We start from the raw sequence: 19650 nt of genomic DNA, 5'->3' as shown, positions 1-19650 counted from the left end.
ATGGTGTCTTCGCGAACGTACACAGCTAGCTTTCCCAGAATGACGGCATACAGTGCTCAAGAGGGTGTCACGAAGGCGACTCATATTTCTGCGAGAGACTGGACTGATCGACTTGCGACATCTCCCACGCGGAAAGGATGCTCAGGCGGAGAAATTGCCGGCGAAGTACGACAGGCTAACCCTACCTGTAGCATCAGCACCGCGTGGCACTATGTGGCCATAAGCGTTCAGGAACATATAATTCTGAAGTATCTTCGCACGCGAGGGATTCGTTTTATCTGATGGCTACGAAGTGCTACAGAACACCTCGGCAAAAGCTAGGCCTTGTTGCGTACTCCAGGGTAGCGTACCGTACTGCTGCCGAGAAGTAGCGACGCCTGCCTATCGAAGCTCGACCGACATTACTTATTGGGTAGCGTGGCGTTGTCGGCGGGCTGCAGGCATCCGGTAGATCATGGTGACCAAGCAGGGGCGAGACGATTTGCAAGTGCGAAACTTGCACTGTTTATTCAAAGGTAGTTGAAAGAAAATAAGAAAAGCATGAACTATGAAGTCCCGAGTATGAAGTCTCTTTCGGAGCCCCTTAAATAGGCTCTCTACAAGTGTGGGCGGGATCTTGCTTCCGTCGATGACACGTGACAGGCACGGAGAGAGGGCCCCTCCTCCTGCAATACCGAGCATGGGTAGAAGAAGTCGATCCTCTTTTCGACGAATCCGGGGAGAAGGTCGGGTGAATGACCTCTCCGGCGCCGTGGGGTTCGGCCAAGAGAAGGTGGAGTGGATGAGGTAGCACACACGATGCCACGACCAAGAGAAGGTGAAGGGAGTGAGGTCGCCTGTGGGCTCCGGCTCAGAGGGTAGGGTGAATGACCTGTCACCACGTGGTGTCAGACGCCAACCCTAACAGCCTGCCGCATTGCAACGAGCGGAAGACAGAATAGAGCTATTTTCTCGATAGCTACATTTACTACGACTCGTAAATTATCCGCTCTTTTACACTCCCATGCCAATGAGCCGTCCGCCCAAGCAAACCTTTAATCACCATAAAGCCCTCGCGAGACGAGGTTCTCGATTTAGGCTACAGGTGGCAACACAAGCAGAGATGAAGCGAATAAAGAGCCCGCCTTCACTACGTTTATCGCGTAACCCTTCACTATAGGAATGTTCGCGCAGCATGTCACCCTGCCCCAAGCAAACAACTGTCCTGGATTTCTGTCTGGTGCGCAAGTTGCAAAAAAAAAAATAAACGCGATAAAACAAGCCAATCTAGCTGCTATCTAGCTGCTGACTGCGAAAGCTCGATGCATGTGCCACAGCTCTGGACAATGGGCCACCTTGCGTGAAACCGTAGTGATAACCATCGTGATTCAGGTCTCTGACGTCGTGGTCGAGCTTAGTCCGCAACATATTGTTTACCACTTTCGGTCCGAGGGGCGTGCTTGCTGCGCAGCCCGGGCCCCCTGTCACTCAGGCTTTGCCAAGATGCGCAGTTCCTCACGAGCACGTGGAACATATTTTCCTCTTACCCGTCAGAGTGGCAAACCAGACGCAATCTTGTTTAGCCTTGCTATCCTTTCAGTCAACTTCAAAGCCGTTCTCTCTCTCTCTCTCTCTCTCTCTCTCTCTCATGTTACCGCAACACGCGCGCTGCTGATTTCAACGAAGACAAGCGGAACATTAACTCAGCTTGACTCGTAAATAAAACTTTCGGAATAGCAACAAGTTTACCATGTATATTTTGATCAGTGTGCCTTCCTGTGCATTGATCTTTAAGGCAAACAGAGGCTTGAGAAGCGTTTAAAAAATTGAAGAAATGTTGCTATGTCGCAGCACACTGAACATTATAAATTCCCACATCGTTTGTGCGGAACTAGATTACGAGTATGCAAGCAGTAAATTATATGCTAGAAGATGCAGAGGCCCATCTTATAGCGAGTCTTCCACAAATTTTTTTTTGTCCAACAACGGCCTAAACACGCGCGAATACTTTTGAATTTCTTTACTTCAAGCTAGTACTGCGCCTGCGATTTCACCGCGAGATTCGCAGAGGGCTACTTCGGACTATTCTGCCTTTAGTAATCAGCGATTCTATGAGAAAAAAAAATTCCAGCAGTCGTGAAAATATACCGCGCCAGTGGGATTTAGCGTCACTCTTGAGATTCGTGAAATCGACCACCAGGCGTAGGCGTTCTAAAGGATTTGCTGCGTTATTATAGGGACGCCGATTTCACGCCGATTTGTATCCACGCTATACATGGTTCAATTAGACTTTTCCGTGAGCGGAAACGACATCTATGTGAAACTTTTTCGGGGGACTACCGCTGACCTCATGCATGAAGCAAACATGGTGGTGTACAGTGTGCAAATGACTGAAAAACAAGCCGGTAAACTGGCTACCTGTTTTGTGCGATCAGAATATATACCGACAATTGAAATCACTGTCAGCGCCAGTAAAGTTCCTGGGCGCGCTTAATACTGTATTTAAAAAGGCATTTGTGCATACATGTCTCGAGCAAAATATGCTACGCGGAAAATCGTTTCGCACCACTGCTGCAAGGTGACACTGCAGATTAGAAAAGGCTTTCTTCGCCGTACAGCCGCCACCTACATGGGAGCGCATGGAACACATTTCAGTGTTGCGCAAAGCGTAGCATATTGGAAAATAAACTTCATCCGATAATCCATCATAGCATATCGCATGCTGAATTCATGTCATTGTGGGATATATATAATAAGGGATTAACGGAATTTTACAGCATTGAGGAATAGTATTGCGTCATGTTGTTAAATATAGGCCGAGATACCACGCTGAAGCTGCGTGGGACACGAGTTCCAACTAAATCCTGCTTCGCCATTCAGTCTATGGTTAAAGTTTATTTGCATCTATACGTGTACAGATGACAGGAGTACAGACAGAAAGCCAAATGAATTCGACTTGACGGGGTCTGTACCCCCTACAAAAATGGCACTGTGCACAATAAAGAGAACAAAAAGCTACAAAGATCAGCCTAACCAACACCAGCTGGCTATTTGTTTCTTGCGCGATTTTAATATTCACTGAATACAAGGTTAGAATTCTAGGTGCAGCAGATGTGGGCCTACTTTTTAAGTGATACGGCAGCTGAAACATGAACTCCTCGACTTTCTTTGGTCCTTTCTTTCGCGCCTTTGACCACTCCACGTTTTTTAAATAAATATTTAGACACTTATTTTATAACTTGTGCCACAGATGGATCTTTGGTGGGCTATTTCAGAAGTTTTAGTTCACTTAGCACAACTTAAGCGCACTCTGAAAGTGATCAATTCCTGGATCTAAGGGTTAAGTCAATGTATGTACGTAACTTAAGTGTTTGTTTCAAACTCACTCGTGCTATTTGCCGAATTGGCCGCCAGCCTTAAATATGTCTTCAAAGCATACCCGAAATCCCAGAGGGAAATAATTCTCAAGAATTAGCTTCATAAGTTAAAAACGAGAAAGTATGAACACAAGTCACCCTTGTCTATCACATACAAGTCGCACGTTACCCCTGTTAACTACGTCATATTTGCTCCGTTAATTTTCAACAATGAGCGCAATATGGGCTGCGATGTAACGGTGAAATTTTAATGAACCAGTATATTACATGGCAGCTGCAGTCTTTCAACGGCATATTACTTTAGCGGAACTGTATCCACGATAATCAACCAAACAGGTTTAGTACTCAGCAGTGTTCCGGCATTCATGGTCGAAGAGTTATTTTTACCATTTCGATTTTGTGAAGAAATGTCTGTGCCCCCTTTAAGTTGGCAAAAAGTGCTTTCAAGTAGCTAACAACATTGATTTGATGTAGTCAATAACTTAGCCTTGAATTTTAAGATGTCGAAAACGTTCGCAACATTCGTCGTCGGATGTTTCACATTTACATGAGGAAACATGCACACGCCAGTGAGCTATTAGCGTTGTTGAGTCCATGAGTAATGTAGTACGCTCGACAAAGAGTTAGCCGCACAGAAGCTGACCTCCAATACAGAGCAAGAACAGGATTGGTCTATACACTCCTGCATAGACGTTTAGGGTTGGCCGTGCCGACCAACTGAGGCGAAGTCGGCAGTTTATCTCATCCTGCAAGCGCTCATGTTCGGTAAAAAAAAAAGTCCTCTGGATCGCATGAGAAAACATGGTGTCTTCGCGAACGTACACAGCTAGCTTTCCCAGAATGACGGCATACAGTGCTCAAGAGGGTGTCACGAAGGCGACTCACATTTCTGCGAGAGACTGGACTGATCGACTTGCGACATCTCCCACGCGGAAAGGATGCTCAGGCGGAGAAATTGCCGGCGAAGTACGATAGGCTAACCCTACCTGTAGCATCAGCACCGCGTGGCACTATGTGGCCATAAGCGTTCAGGAACATATAATTCTGAAGTATCTTCGCACGCGAGGGATTCGTTTTATCTGATGGCTACGAAGTGCTACAGAACACCTCGGCAAAAGCTAGGCCTTGTTGCGTACTCCAGGGTAGCGTACCGTACTGCTGCCGAGAAGTAGCGATGCCTGCCTATCGAAGCTGGACCGACATTACTTATTGGGTAGCGTGGCGTTGTCGGTGGGCTGCAGGCATCCGGTAGATCATGGTGACCAAGCAGGGGCGAGACGATTTGCAAGTGCGAAACTTGCACTGTTTATTCAAAGGTAGTTGAAAGAAAATAAGAAAAGCATGAACTATGAAGTCCCGAGTATGAAGTCTCTTTCGGAGCCCCTTAAATAGGCTCTCTACAAGTGTGGGCGGGATCTTGCTTCCGTCGATGACACGTGACAGGCACGGAGAGAGGGCCCCTCCTCCTGCAATACCGAGCACGGGTAGAAGAAGTCGATCCTCTTTTCGACGAATCCGGGGAGAAGGTCGGGTGAATGACCTCTCCGGCGCCGTGGGGTTCGGCCAAGAGAAGGTGGAGGGGATGAGGTAGCACACACGATGCCACGACCAAGAGAAGGTGAAGGGAATGAGGTCGCCCGTGGGCTCCGGCTCAGAGGGTAGGGTGAATGACCTGTCACCACGTGGTGTCAGACGCCAACCCTAACAGCCTGCCGCATTGCAACGAGCGGAAGGCAGAATAGGGCTATTTTCTCGATAGCTACATTTACTACGACTCGTAAATTATCCGCTCTTTTACACTCCCATGCCAATGAGCCGTCCGCCCAAGCAAACCTTTAATCACCATAAAGCCCTCGCGAGACGAGGTTCTCGATTTAGGCTACAGGTGGCAACACAAGCAGAGATGAAGCGAATAAAGAGCCCGCCTTCACTACGTTTATCGCGTAACTCTTCACTATAGGAATGTTCGCGCAGCATGTCACCCTGCCCCAAGCAAACAACTGTCCTGGATTTCTGTCTGGTGCGCAAGTTGCAAAAAAAAAATAAACGCGATAAAACAAGCCAATCTAGCTGCTATCTAGCTGCTGACTGCGAAAGCTCGATGCATGTGCCACAGCTCTGGACAATGGACCACCTCGCGTGAAACCGTAGTGATAACCATCGTGATTCAGGTCTCTGACGTCGTGGTCGAGCTTAGTCCGCAACATATTGTTTACCACTTTCGGTCCGAGGGGCGTGCTTGCTGCGCAGCCCGGGCCCCCTGTCACTCAGGCTTTGCCAAGATGCGCAGTTCCTCACGAGCACGTGGAACATATTTTCCTCTTACCCGTCAGGGTGGCAAACCAGACGCAATCTTGTTTAGCCTTGCCATCTTTTCAGTTAGCTTTAAAGCAGTTCTCTCTCTCTCTCTCTCTCTCTCTCTCTCTCTCTCTCTCATGTTAAATTTACGTGGATTTGAGGAGAGACCTGAGCGATCTCATGTTGCTGCAACACGCGCGCTGCTGATGTCCACGAAGACACGCGGAGCATTAACTCAGCTTGACTCGTAAACAAAACTTTCGGAATAGCAACAAGTTTACTATGTATATTTTGATCAGTGTGCCTTCCTGTGCATTGATCTTTAAGGCAAACAGAGGCTTGAGAAGCGTTTAAAAAATGGAAGAAATGTTGCTATGTCGCAGCACACTGAACATTATAAATTCCCACATCGTTTGTGCGGAACTAGATTACGAGTATGCAAGCAGTAAATTATATGCTAGAAGATGCAGAGGCCCATCTTATAGCGAGTCTTCCACAAATTTTTTTTTGTCCAACAACGGCCTAAACACGCGCGAATACTTTTGAATTTCTTTACTTCAAGCTAGTACTGCGCCTGCGATTTCACCGCGAGATTCGCAGAGGGCTACTTCGGACTATTCTGCCTTTAGTAATCAGCGATTCTATGAGAAAAAAAAATTCCAGCAGTCGTGAAAATATACCGCGCCAGTGGGATTTAGCGTCACTCTTGAGATTCGTGAAATCGACCACCAGGCGTAGGCGTTCTAAAGGTTTTGCTGCGTTATTATAGGGACGCCGATTTCACGCCGATTTGTATCCACGCTATACATGGTTCAATTAGACTTTTCCATGAGCGGAAACGGCATCTATGTGAAACTTTTTCGGGGAACTACCGCTGACCTCATGCATGAAGCAAACATGGTGGTGTACAGTGTGCAAATGACTGAAAAACAAGCCGGTAAACTGGCTACCTGTTTTGTGCCATCAGAATATATACCGACAATTGAAATCACTGTCAGCGCCAGTAAAGTTCCTGGGCGCGCTTAATACTGTATTTAAAAAGGCATTTGTGCATACATGTCTCGAGCAAAATATGCTACGCGGAAAATCGTTTCGCACCACTGCTGCAAGGTGACACTGCAGATTAGAAAAGGCTTTCTTCGCTGTACAGCCGCCACCTACATGGGAGCGCATGGAACACATTTCAGTGTTGCGCAAAGCGTAGCATATTGAAAAATAAACTTCATCCGATAATCCGTCATAGCATATCGCATGCTGAATTCATGTCATTGTGGGATATATATAATAAGGGATTAACGGAATTTTACAGCATTGAGGAATAGTATTGCGTCATGTTTTTAAATATAGGCTGAGATACCACGCTGAAGCTGCGTGGGACACGAGTTCCAACTAAATCCTGCTTCGCCATTCAGTCTATGGAGCGCTCGGACAGCCGATGTTAGATACGAGACCGTTTCCTGAGCCTACTTCGAGTTCACCAGACCACATCGAATCGCACCACAGCTAATTAAGGAGCGCAGAAGCACGGATACCACATTCCTGAGGCGCGGCACGTGCAAACAAGTTGGCGGCCCCCACTTCGTGTGCCGCAGGTGGAGCTATTCACTGCTTGACTCTTCCCGAAACTGAAGCGAGAGCCTGGCACTGTTGCAGGTAAAGTGGGTCCCGAAGCAAGACGGCTGTAATGCACTGTGAAAACCTGGCAGCGTCGTCCCCATCCGCCTATTGTGACGGCGCATTGCAAGTCAGCAAGGCAAGACCGCAGGGAGAAGTAAGCCCTCGGACAATTGGGGACCAAGCAGCGACCCTTTCCGCCGGGTGTGACACCATCGCACGGGCGCCTACCATTGGCCAAAAATGACGACACCCGAGCGGGCTCGCCGATTGGCCGAAAATGGCGTCACTTGAGCGGGCTCTCCCATTGGCCGAACGTGACGTGTCTTCGAGGCACCGAAGGGCTTAAAAGACAGACCGAGAGCATTCCTAGAGCATTCCTTGATTCTTCTCTTTCGAGCTTCTTGCCACGGGCCGCAGCGTCCGAGTTTCTGCCGGCCCGTAATGACGTTTAAGACTGTTAATTGACTCCCACTGTAAATAATGTAAATAAACCTCCCAAGTTTTCATCCCGAAGTCCTCCTGAACTCTTACAACTGGTTGCCAGCAGTGGCATCGCGTCCGAATGCAACACCGAGCAAGACGCGCCACGCAGCGTTTCGTGCGCCTCATGTGACCAACCGCAAACTAAGCAGTTGATGTGCCGCCGTCTCATCAGCCTTGCTCTGTTCACACCCGTCATAATAGGGAGGTTTAGAATAGGGGCCCCAATAGTTCGGGGCCCCAAAGAGCTTTGCGGGTGTTAGCGTTGCGGCACGTAGGAGTGAAGAGCTTTAGTATAGGGTTTTACGTTTGCGGATAGCGTCTTGCGCTGACAGCGCCACTACGGCGTCAAAGAAAAGCTATTAGAAATAAATAAAATATACCATTTTATGATAGGAATAATAATTTTGACTTGCGTGTATTCGCGTTTAATTACGATTTACATGTTATTCTGTAAGCAGCAAACAATTAGTTGCGCTTAGTTTTGAGCAAACCAACTTTACTAGCCTGCACCAGCCAAGCTTAGCCGTGTTAGGCCTACGAGCCATAAAATCCACAATCGAATTCAAAATCAGCGGCATCTAATGAGCCAATCTTCATAACACACGCTAGCTGAGAGAAAGCGATAATCGCAGTCACTTCTAGCTTGCGAACCTGACGTGTTACCGCGAATCGAACCCAGTTTTGTGCTAGGTTAGAGCCGTCGCTTCGATGGGTGCCGCCATGTTTGCCGACGCAAAGCTTTTGGGACCGCTATTTGGGCTCCCGCTAAATCGGTGAAATAGCGTTCCCAACGCAAAACCCAAACGGAGTTTGCGTCTTGCGCATGCGCAGTGGCTTCGACGCTATTTCTTTGGGGCCCCAAAACGTATGGGGCCCCTATTCTAAAACTCTCTAATAACCTCTCCATAAATTGCAAGCGGCTATACTAATCCATCCATCCACCCACCTACAGTGAAGAACAGTTCGTCGCACGGTACTGACTAAAATAATGTATTATGCATTATATTTTCCATGAGGCAAACATGATTTCATTGGAATCGCATGAGAATCGACTAGAGATATCAAAGGGAGTTCCTGCATCAGGCTTGGCTCTTGCGTTCGCTGTAGTTCGCTCCATGCGATATGGCTCGTAATGAGCTCGAAAGCAAAAGGTCGGCTATAAATATCCCTATTCCGCTTCTCTCCTAATAAGGTTGATCTTCCCGTGCCGTACTTGTGTTAGTTTGCTTTAGTGGCATATCACTCGTGCTCGCTGTCATCGCGATTGCTGGTAGATCACGCAGCCCCTCTTGGGAAACTCGCGAAAGTACTGCAATAATTTAGTTCTGCGTGGCGCATAGTAGGCCAGGCTTTTAGTGATACGTTGCCCGTATACTGCTGCACCACTTGCGTTGTTTGTGCCTCTAAGCATATTGCTGCCGAGTAGTGCCTATAGTAGCGAAGTGCAGGTCAACCTGGTTTGTTTTGTTTTTTTTTAATACCTACGTTTCCTTTATTATCACATCTTAGGGCGCTACATTATCAAGGACCAGCATATATTGCTCTAAAATTTTTATGTGCATTAATCCGGCAGGAACAAGAATGAAGGTCTCGATCTTTCCGTTACGGGCTTATAAACTTACACCGGTGATGTTTCACTGGCTTCTGTACAGCCATAGAAACACGTGCTCTTTTATTGCTGCATTTTGTTTTGATTTTATCGAATGACAGTCAACGTACACAGCGGTTCACTGTTAAAGAGAACACTTTAGTGTGCCGCATATCCAGGTTGTTCGTTCTTGCAACAGCAAAATCACCTATATTTGTAGCAGATAACTTGTGGTTGATAGCTCTGTCATAATGTGCGCGAAATCGCCATCAAGGACCGCTGCGAGTTCACGGCGACCCGCCGTGGTTGCTTAGTGGGTATGGTGCTGGGCTGCTGAGCGCGAGGTCGGAAGATAGAATTCCGGCCACGGCGGCCGCATTGCGATGGGGGCGAAATGCGAAAAACACGCATGTTCCAGACTTATGTGCACGTTAGTGAAGAGCAGGTGGTCCACATTATTCCCGAGTGCACCTCTATGGCGTGCCTCATAATGAAATCGTGGTTTTGGCACATAAGAGTCCGTAATATTATGAGAGTTCATGGCAACATGCGAGCTTTGTGCGCGATGAAGACAACGACGACGCGCTGCGTGATTGTGGCAAGAGCGTACCGAGCGCGCAATGAAAGAGAATACTTAAAAAATATGTTCAATTCCAGAAGTCTACGGGTGGGTAGAGAGAAAAGGATGAAAAGGAAGGAGAATCGAAGGCACAGGCTATCAGGGTCAGATTGTAAAATCAGAACGTAAGGGTTCGTTATATTTCTACAAAATCGATTAGATTGACGGCAGTTTTACTTTGGTTTATTACCCTATGCTACGGAAATCATATACTAGAATATGATTTCTATTATATCTATTCACAAATTTTGTTTATATTTCATAGTTCATTTTATTGTTATGCTTAACTACCCTGTTCTCGGCCAATCCCCCAAAATGGATATGTGCCGCTAACATCTAAGCGGTACATCTCGCTAAAGGTCGGCGGGCGAAGTGGGTTGCTCCATTTCACAGTGGGACAAGGGCTGCGGGTGTGACCGGAGGAAGACGGCTTGAGGTGCGGAGGTTTACGCTCGTATAGGGCCAGAAGGCCAGCCGCGTCGAAGCATTCCCGGTGGCCTAAGGTCTACGGAGCACGACGTAATCAGGGACCGTTCGAGTAAGGCTGCAGAGCTTGACGGGGGCTCCTGTACCCGGGCTCGCAGAGGCTTCCACCTAGAGCAACGCGCCTCCCCGACGACCTGCACTCTTCTACCATGGGAAGATGCGGGCGGCGTTTCGACAACCGGACAGCTGCAGGACTTGGCCGTCCTCGAATGTCTACGAGCGTCGCTGCTCTACCTTTGTCATCCAGACCTCTTGCATCAGAAACTTAAAAACAACGAACTTTCGTAAAGCCCAACCACTACTGTATACATTTAGCATTCTTTTCCACTGTGTTGAGCTTTTAAGAGCTGTGTGTTGCTCCTCGCGCTGTCTGATGCGTGCACAGTGTTACACTTGGACTGTTATAACATCAGTCAGCTGACGTTGAGGCTCAGTGAATTAATGCCATGTCTCTCCTCGCTGGCGTTTAATTTTTGTTGAATATAAACTTTTGTGTGAATTTTCAGCTGGAGTGGATAATTGCTGGCACCGAGGCAACACCTCGGTCTATTAAAAAGGGAAAAAAATTCGCCTAAAGTGGTAAGAATTGCTATTGCAATATTAAGACACGAACCATTTCGTTCCAGGCTCCTTTCGACACGCTTGCTCCTCATCGTATTGCCGCTATAACAGCACCGGCGACGCCTCGGGATACAGCGCATATCTCGCGCACGAGACAGCGCTCGAATCCCACGCTTAATGAGAAGTCGTGGCCTGTCTCCTGATCACCAGGGTGCAAGGGAAGTGTGTTCTGGCAGAATACTCATTCGACGCTCAAAAAGGCTGTAGCAGACTCCTTGCTCATCGTATAGGAGCGCTTAACCTTTAATTTCCGGGCACTAAGCTCACTCATAATAAAGCAGTCTTACGTCGTTAAAGAAAGCCACAATATCACCACCATTTCACTGAACAGTATCGTTTGTGTAGAATGCAAACATCCCACTCAGATTGGAACAATTCCAATAAATCAAGTTTAAAAACCATGGTTAGTGGAACTATGCTCGTGCTAAGAGCTCTCCACAGCCGCTGAACCGAGACAGACAGACAGACAGACACACATACATAGATAGATATATATATATATATATATACATACATAGATATACATACATATACATACATACATATACATACATACATATACATACATACATACATACATACATACATAGATATATATATATATAGATAGATATATAGATAGATGTTATGAGCGTCCTCATTCGACCGGGGCGGTGGGTTGCGCCCCCAAGCTCTTGCAATTGTACTGAATAGGGCCAAAAGCTCCCTCCGGTAATTTCTGTAGGAAACAAACACAAACCAAGAGCATGAGGGTGAAAGTTATTCTAGTGGGTATCTAGAGGCAGCGAACAGTTAGGTTGCGCCAGCAGGCGCTCTGGAGAACATCGGAATAATCGGAATAATTAGAACAGACTGCAACAAACCAAAATTTAGCGACTGTAGTAATCAATGCTCCTGTGTCCCTAGAGCTGCGGCTCGCCGGCGCACCCACGTCGATAGCCCAAACAAACTACGTGTGGCGCCCACGGGTTCCTGTCGGGGCTCATCTTTTCGCCGTAATACCCGGCTATTATGATCGCCCTTCCTTTGAACGCGCTTCGCTTAACGAGCCGTTGATGGCTCTTGTGCGATGTCACGTGCTTTCGCTGCGGGAAAAAATTTGCAGGCGCAGACAGTGCGCACCAATGAATGTCGGCGTGCATGGAAGACGAGGCTATGTGGAAACCAGACTTGTGCCATCAATCTACCATGAAATCGGTAATTCTGGCTGTCTCTGCATGCTAGTTATGTATGATAATCAGTTCGTATAGTCTGCTCCGCATAGGAGCAAATCATGTCCCCGTAAGCCCGCTTGTTTAGAAACAGCTTATACTTGAAAAAAGAAAATGTACTAACTGGGCAAACTCCGGTGATAAGTAAAGATCATACAAAAGAGGATAAGATCTGAACTCAACCCAACGAGTTTTACAGCATACTGAATACCGAACCTGTCTAGCGGTGTTCCTCCCGCAACAAGAACCCATCACGTTGTCTAGATGGCAGCACAGAAATTCAAAGATAGTACTTTACTACATCGGACTGTCTTTTCTGGAAATTGACGCTCCAACCAACTGTGCCACGACACCATTTTTTTTTAAATTGTATTAGCAATTGTATGGACAATACCGGGAAATTCTCGCCGTCGTCGTAGCGATATGTGTAATGCCCAAGTGCGATAATATCGCGCGAGGGTGAGCCGCAAAGTATAGCGGCTTGATGTCCGCCCAGTGTTGAAGGCCACGAGACAAAGCGCGCGGGCAGTGGCTGCGCATGGCTGTCCGCGCGCCTTATATTGGTGTGATGGTGGTGAAAAAGTCTATTTTAAAAATCCAATACTGGCATCCGGGCCTACGTCGGTCTCGCATCTTTTACACCAGTGAATGCACGATATAGGAGGAGTGAATTAATATACAGGCCATGAGCCCAAGCTCGGAGGCCATCCGGGTAAGTAAATGATATCAGTCCTCGAGGAATGTGCCTTCTTCGAATGTCTTCTGTAGAAGTGCCCTTCCAAAGGAGATGTGCCCCATCGACCGCTTCTGTTGCACTTTGGCCAGGATAGCCTTCCATCTTGTTCTTCAGAGTCTTGGGGATGCTGTCGCCAACGTTCCACAATGTGCTGCGTGAGTGCGACGCAAAGTCGGAGTGGCCGTACAATCGCTTCAGTTTTTGTCAGGCGGGGCGAGATGGCGGTGACGGAGCACGATAGAATTGGTGCGCATGTTTCTCGACCCCGCCCCCCCCCCCCCCCGCTACTTGAAGGGACAATGTGGGATCATTTTCGTCATCGCTCTATCTTGACACAGCAGCATGGCGTCACTTCTTGACTGCGCAGTAGGAAGCTCGTGGGAACGTTCATTTCCAGGTGTGTATGTGCGAAGGAACTCAGCCTACGTGAACGTAAACTCTGCTTTTTTGAGAGTTCAGCGAGCGCGTGCATGCGCCTGGCTTGGAGGTAATACGCGGGGCGGGCGCAAAGGTTAAGCGCGGCCGGTGCTTCATGCGTGCTGTTTCCACGTGCCTATGATGTTTGAGGTCGCATAACCTGAACTTTCCGAGACGCGATGAAGCGAGCGGTAGCACAAAGCGTTCGCTCCCTGCTTCCGGCGTTCAGCACGCCAGTCTTGAAGTAGTAACTTAGCGCGATAAAAACACGGAAACAAGAAAGGCGGACAAGGACCCGTGTTTCCGTGTTCTTATCGCGCTAAGTTACTGCTTCAAGTATGGACGACCAACTAGCCCAACAGTCAACTTCACTTCACAGTCAACTTCAGTCAACAGTCACTGGCGTGTTCGCAACACGCCAGTGATGCGAACACGAGGGCTCACTGTCATTGGGTGAGACCTGATCATGTTTGACTGAGGGTGCGAGACACCAGGTTCAGTTAATTAGTAAGGGTATGGTTAGTGGAATGTATATCCGGCCAATAATACTACGAACCATATTTTGTGATAGTGTAATGCTTTGCTATCGCTATTCATGATTTGCCTTTCGGGCAAAGCTGCCACTTTTTATTTTATGGGAAACGAAACACTATGCTTACTACCACTAAGTCGCAAAAATATACCCGCAGTCGACAAAGGTATCCAGTTAGAAGGTTGATTTTGCGCCGCATATAAACCTTGCCTACATCAGGCTGTGCATGTCAGGGACACATCGTGGTGTGCCTAAAAGCACGATCCCCTCTAGAACTGTGAAATATAGAAAGCAGCTGATGTTCTTAAGCAGTAGACTTCAAATCGTGCGTAGGGTTCATCTGCTTTCTAATTTACCTTTGCTAGATGTCCTCCCCGGAGCACATGCGCGCCTCTGCAGTCAAATAATGACCCACTGTCTCACTACGTGAATATAGGCTAAGTACGCCCGGTTGACCATGCCACAAAATGGTTCTTGCAAGCTGGTTTCAGCAGGAAGAGCTGTAATAAGAAAATTTAATGAGGGGGTTTTACGTGCCAAAACCACTTTCTGATTATGAGACACGCCGTAGTGGAGGACTCCGGAAATTTTGACCACCTGGGGATCTTTAACATGCACCTAAATCTAAGTATACGGGTGTTTTCGCATTTCGCCCCCACCGAAATGCGGCCGCCGTGGCCGGGATTCGATCCGGCGACCTCGTGCTCTGCAACCCAACACCATAGCCACTGAGCAACCACGGCGGGTCAAGAGCTGTCCTGAATGTAACGCAGAAACGTTCAAGACGGACGAACAACACACAGCGAAGCCAATGAAGCGCATCTTTACTACAACCCAAATGGAGCACAATGTATAAAGGAATAGCTAAGAAGGAAGGAAGAAGTGGAGAAGGAAAGGCAGGGAAGTTAACCAGTTTAGCTTAACCGGTTTGGTACCCTAAACATGGGAGCGGGATGGGGGGGATGAAAGATGGGGTTGATTTAGCGCCGCATATACACAACGCACACATGACAGTTTCAGATGGGGTAGAAGAAGTCTATGCAGCTGAAGCCCTAGTACGAAAAACAGGAATAGCTCAATGGGCACCCGTTGTGGTTCGTTGAAAATGGAAACTTGTATAATACCAAAACTGTACTGTACGGGCTTATCTTATCCGCCGAGAACGATCATATTGCATGTATTTCTATTAACGCTACGCGCCCGGTAGTAATTTAGTTCATGAACGGCGTGCGCATATCAGCGTGACAGTCCTGGACCTTGACAGGAAAGTAGCGAGTGCACTAAAGTGTTGAGGAAATTGAACGCACGCAACACAGGGTACGTTGATATTGAACAGGACAAAATAAGCCCCAAAGAGTATAGATAATTTTGAAGTGCAGTGTAGGCCCCATCACAACGCGTCGCGTTCTACTAAGGTCATCAGTCAGTGCAGCTGTAGCTACTTGCATCACCGCGCCATGGTGCACGAGCGAGTCCCATATACTAAGTAAACGGTAATTCTAAACGGAGGCCGCCGCGTTCCCTTTCAGCAGCTGCGCTAAGGAAGCACATTTGTGTGTTTGCTTAGCGCTGCTAAGCAAAGACGCCAAGCAAACAAGCGCTTGCGTGGCAGTCGCACAAAGAAAAATAGTCGGAGACGAAAGCTGAAGACGAGCAAGGAAGCAAAGCGAGCTATCATTGTGCGGCACGGTGAAATTATTGTTTACGGGAGGAGGCTCGTACAGCTTTTGCTATTCGGAGGGGGCGGTCATACGATGTCGAAATAATGTCACGAATCAGTGGTAGGTGATGCTGGACTCTAACTACTTGTCAATTTAAGGCAGTCGAAGCTAACAAGGCTCTGAAAGTTTCGGTGCATCCGTTGCTAAAACATCCACAAGAACTTCGCACCTGATAGAATATCATCCCGTGCACCCTACTCTGCAGATAGTACATACGTTCCGCGGAAGCGCACCGAAGAGAAAGCGGCTCGCTGGAGGGTGCTGTCGAAGTAGCAACCGACGCAACCACCCCATTATGTGGGTAGAAGTTAACCATGAAAAGACCAGATGAAGAAATAGAAACATTGATCACACGTTCCCATTCCAGAGCTACTTGCAGCTTCGAATCGTAAACCTCGATGTGCACAAAACACGCAAACTGCAAGGCGCGGGCTATACCAGGAAGCTTTTACTCAGCCGCGGCAGTAAGGAAAAGGCATTCGCTTAAAGGAATACCCCCTCAATGTCTGTGCAGCCGTGACGCGTAAGCAGTAAGGCTTTCGCTTCCAACCCTCGTTCTAAGCATTTCAGTTAACTCGAGCTGTCAGGTGTTCAAGGTACAGCACTCTAACGCAACAGTTCTTTCTCTAACGGCGCACGCGACTAAGTTGCGCACCGCGAGTGAATTCGTACCGCTTAATTCACCCTAAACCCTACCACATGGCCAAGAACATGCGAACAACTCTTCATGAACTAAAGAACTACAGAGCGAGAAATTTCGCAACGCGTTCCTGGAGGCCACGGCAAGAGCACTTCCCAGAACGTGCGCACACCGAATAGCCGCACTGCTCGCGCCAAAAAGGGGCGGGGCTCCTAGATCTTGTTCGTTAGCGCCTACCCCACCATGCACGACACAATGGCACGCTAGCACGAAGGAAAGCACGAAGACGACGTCGGGTTTCGCAGTCTACGTATATATATTACCTCTCGAAGTTTAACTGCGCTAGACATTGCCCAGCAGTTTATAAAGCAGCACGTTTTGCCATCGCAAAGAAAAGTTGAATAACTATAGCCCGGAAACCCATCTCACCTGCCATAATACTCCCGTGCAGGTGCTGTTGAAGTCTTGAGATGGCAGCGTCCGAATGCCTCACACACGCCTGACGAGTCTAACGGGAGCGCACAGGAATAAATATTGCCTGCTCCTATCGCCGTCAGCGTTCGCCACCACAAGAGCGCGGCAAAATTCAGCTGCGGCGCCGCCGCTTTGTTTGATAGCGCCCAGCCACGTGGCTTGGCCGTTGCCCTTTCTCTCTTGCGCGAGAACGAAGGTCGGGTGGAAAGGGAGATAAAAGAACGAGATGTGGCCCGGCAGCTGCACTGGCAGTCCTGCCGTTTCCGCTTCGCGCTATGGAGAAGAGAGCCGCACTCACGTTCCGTTATTTCCGTGCAGTAGGCCACAGTGGCATAAAACAACGCATTCGAGAGAGCAGAATGTGCTTGGGCGTGGCAAAACTGCCCAAGCATGATCTGCACTTATCTTTCTCATCTCATCTTTCTACGCGACATGAGGAAAAATCATGCGAGGCCTTAAACTCGGTCATGACATAGACCGCACGGCTCCTATTCCCGCCCGGGTATTTCAGCCTATAAGGCAGCACTTTGAATATTATGCGTCTGTATTTCCTGACAGTAAATAGACCACCGTCGCCGACGGTACTCGCCAAAAGAGCAGCTATGTTGTTGCGTGCGAGTACATGCTCACGCGTAGTCACCGTCACACTTAACCCGAACATGTCTAATGAAAGAAACTGTCTCATTGCACCGGAAAAGGATAATAAAACTTATTTCAAAGCTGGAAGATAACGTTGAATCAAGCTGTAAAGGTGGCCTTTTGCTTCTCCTGCGGGTGGTGTTGGATATTTAAGGTTGGGCTGTCTCACACGGTGCTAGCTTAATACGTCTTTCTTTCAAAGCACCCCATGTTTTCTCTTTAGTGTTTGACGGTGGCCGTGCTACCCAACCAATACGCTGCCCAGAATTGCGTAGAAAGCGTGCAGTAAAATTGCGTAGCGACGATACCGCGTTGCCACATTCCTCCGCAGACAGGAAAGGGGAATCATGTTCTCCGCCGCTCTCCTCGCTAGTCGAGCGGCTTGGCGGCCGCTCTGGGACGTCTGTAGGAGAGGGAGCGACCGGCATGGTCCTGGAGTCGCGGTGTCGCCTCTTCCCTTCCTGATCACGGTTCTCAAGTGAACGAGATTGGCTTCACGACGACACAGCTTCGACTTCGGTGGCTGGGAGGTTAAAGGCGCGCGTCTCTCTCTCTGGGCGTGTGCGGGTGTAAGGTTTATGTAACATCCAAGATACATGCAGTCAAACCTGGTTAACAAAACCCCTTAACGTGAATTACGCTCTATATCGAACGTGCAAAACTTACATGGCGTTATTCAGCGCAAAATCAATTCCTTTGGACCAGAGTGTTGCACCGAAACAAATAGCGGTTCGGTTCGAATTCGGGTTCAGCGCACTCCGATTTCGTCCCGGTTCGGTACCGGTTTGAAGAGATGAAAATTTATAAGGTTCGCGAACCGGTACCCAACACTGAACCTGTTCGCGTACCGGTTCGGCACAGTAAACGTCATCCTGCCCTATGGCGACATGCTGCACAGCGCTGTCGACTTTTCCGCATGGCGCACGCGCATGCTTTGTCAGGGCCGGAAGGAATTGATTCCCTGGGAGACAGAGACCGATGGTGTTATGTGAACGTGAATGAACTTTAATACTGTACAGCTATAGCAGCCATACATACAAAGACGGTCATCTTAGGTAGTGTCGTCGCAACAGTGCACGGTACGTTGTGTGGTGCCTCGACGCCTCCTCCCTCTTTTCCGCGTTTGCTTTCCTTCTCACCTATATTGAGTACAGCTGACAAAAGAGATAAAAGGCAAAAATTTATCGGGGTGTCTGAATGGCAAAATTTTCAAATCAAGTTGAATACGAGTAGTCGAGAAAAATGACCGTCCAAGACCGAATATATTAAGTATTTTTCATTTCTAAAAATAGAAAGTGAAACTAAAAATTTCTAAGAGCCTATTCGGCAATAAAAGAATTGTTTACGCTGTTTGATACATGTATGCCATAAACCACCGCATCACATCTGGTGCACGACGTCTTGAAAGTAATGAAAACAAGGAACAGGACATCCCAAATGCATGTACGTATAAGAGCGTAGTGCTAATTGAAAAAGCAAAGAGTAATTCTACAGTGCCGCGCGTCGTGTTGGAGTAGTCCAAATATAATTGAGGAAATAATACATTTATTTGCCTCTGTCGAAACAGCGAATTCATATGCTGCCTAAGACGAGGCATGCATGCTGAACGGCTACTAACTGTTGTGCATGTGACCTCCTCTGCGTGTTTCTTAAGGGGCACGATCGTCTGCACAACCGCGACCATGCTAAACAAGAATCGTCGGGGAGACTCTCCGTTTGCATAATTCTTTCTCGCTTGCAGACTGCAAGAATTGCTGTCGTCCCTCACAGTAGTCGAACGAAACGAATATTTGCCAACTTCGAGTAGTGAATTCTCGAATCGGGTGCGAATAGTAGAACGAAGACTACTCCATTCCTAGTCAAAATTTCGAACATTCGCACGCGCCTATTAGAAAATACTAGTCTTCCGAAACGTATAAGCGCACAGATTTCTAAAAACGAATTCTCGCGGTCACAATTAAATTATTCTTTTTTTTTGTAACTGTGCACTACAATTTAGCCATATAACATTGCAAACTTAAAAAAAAAACAATGTCGTGAATATAGCGAGAAAAAAAGACATTATTAAGCCTAATATACTAGTATAGCACACGCTCAGAGATGAGAAGCGACAGTCTTGCAGTAAAATGATTCTAACTAGACTCAGACAACAAAGCACCCTATTTTCTGTGCATCAAAATGTCAACAAATCAACTGTACAAATGAGCGTATA

At 47.7% G+C, this 19650-nt stretch overlaps 1 protein-coding gene across 1 annotated transcript in view; it reads right to left on the bottom strand.

Annotated features, from left to right (window-relative positions):
• Nucleotides 1–16911, bottom strand: part of LOC142582518 (methanethiol oxidase-like) — a 73685-nt gene extending 56774 nt beyond the window's left edge. The window contains exon 1 of the mRNA XM_075692337.1: nt 16755–16911. Within this exon, the coding sequence (XP_075548452.1) occupies nt 16755–16761 (7 nt within the window). The 5' untranslated portion in view covers nt 16762–16911. The remainder of the gene's footprint in view (nt 1–16754) is intronic.
• Between the last annotated feature and the right edge of the window lie 2739 nt (nt 16912–19650).

The sequence above is a fragment of the Dermacentor variabilis genome, chromosome 5 (assembly GCF_050947875.1).
Source record: "Dermacentor variabilis isolate Ectoservices chromosome 5, ASM5094787v1, whole genome shotgun sequence".
Classification (NCBI taxonomy): domain Eukaryota; kingdom Metazoa; phylum Arthropoda; class Arachnida; order Ixodida; family Ixodidae; genus Dermacentor; species Dermacentor variabilis.
Note: the sequence above shows the minus strand (reverse complement) of the source record. Positions and strands in the feature narration are given on the sequence as shown.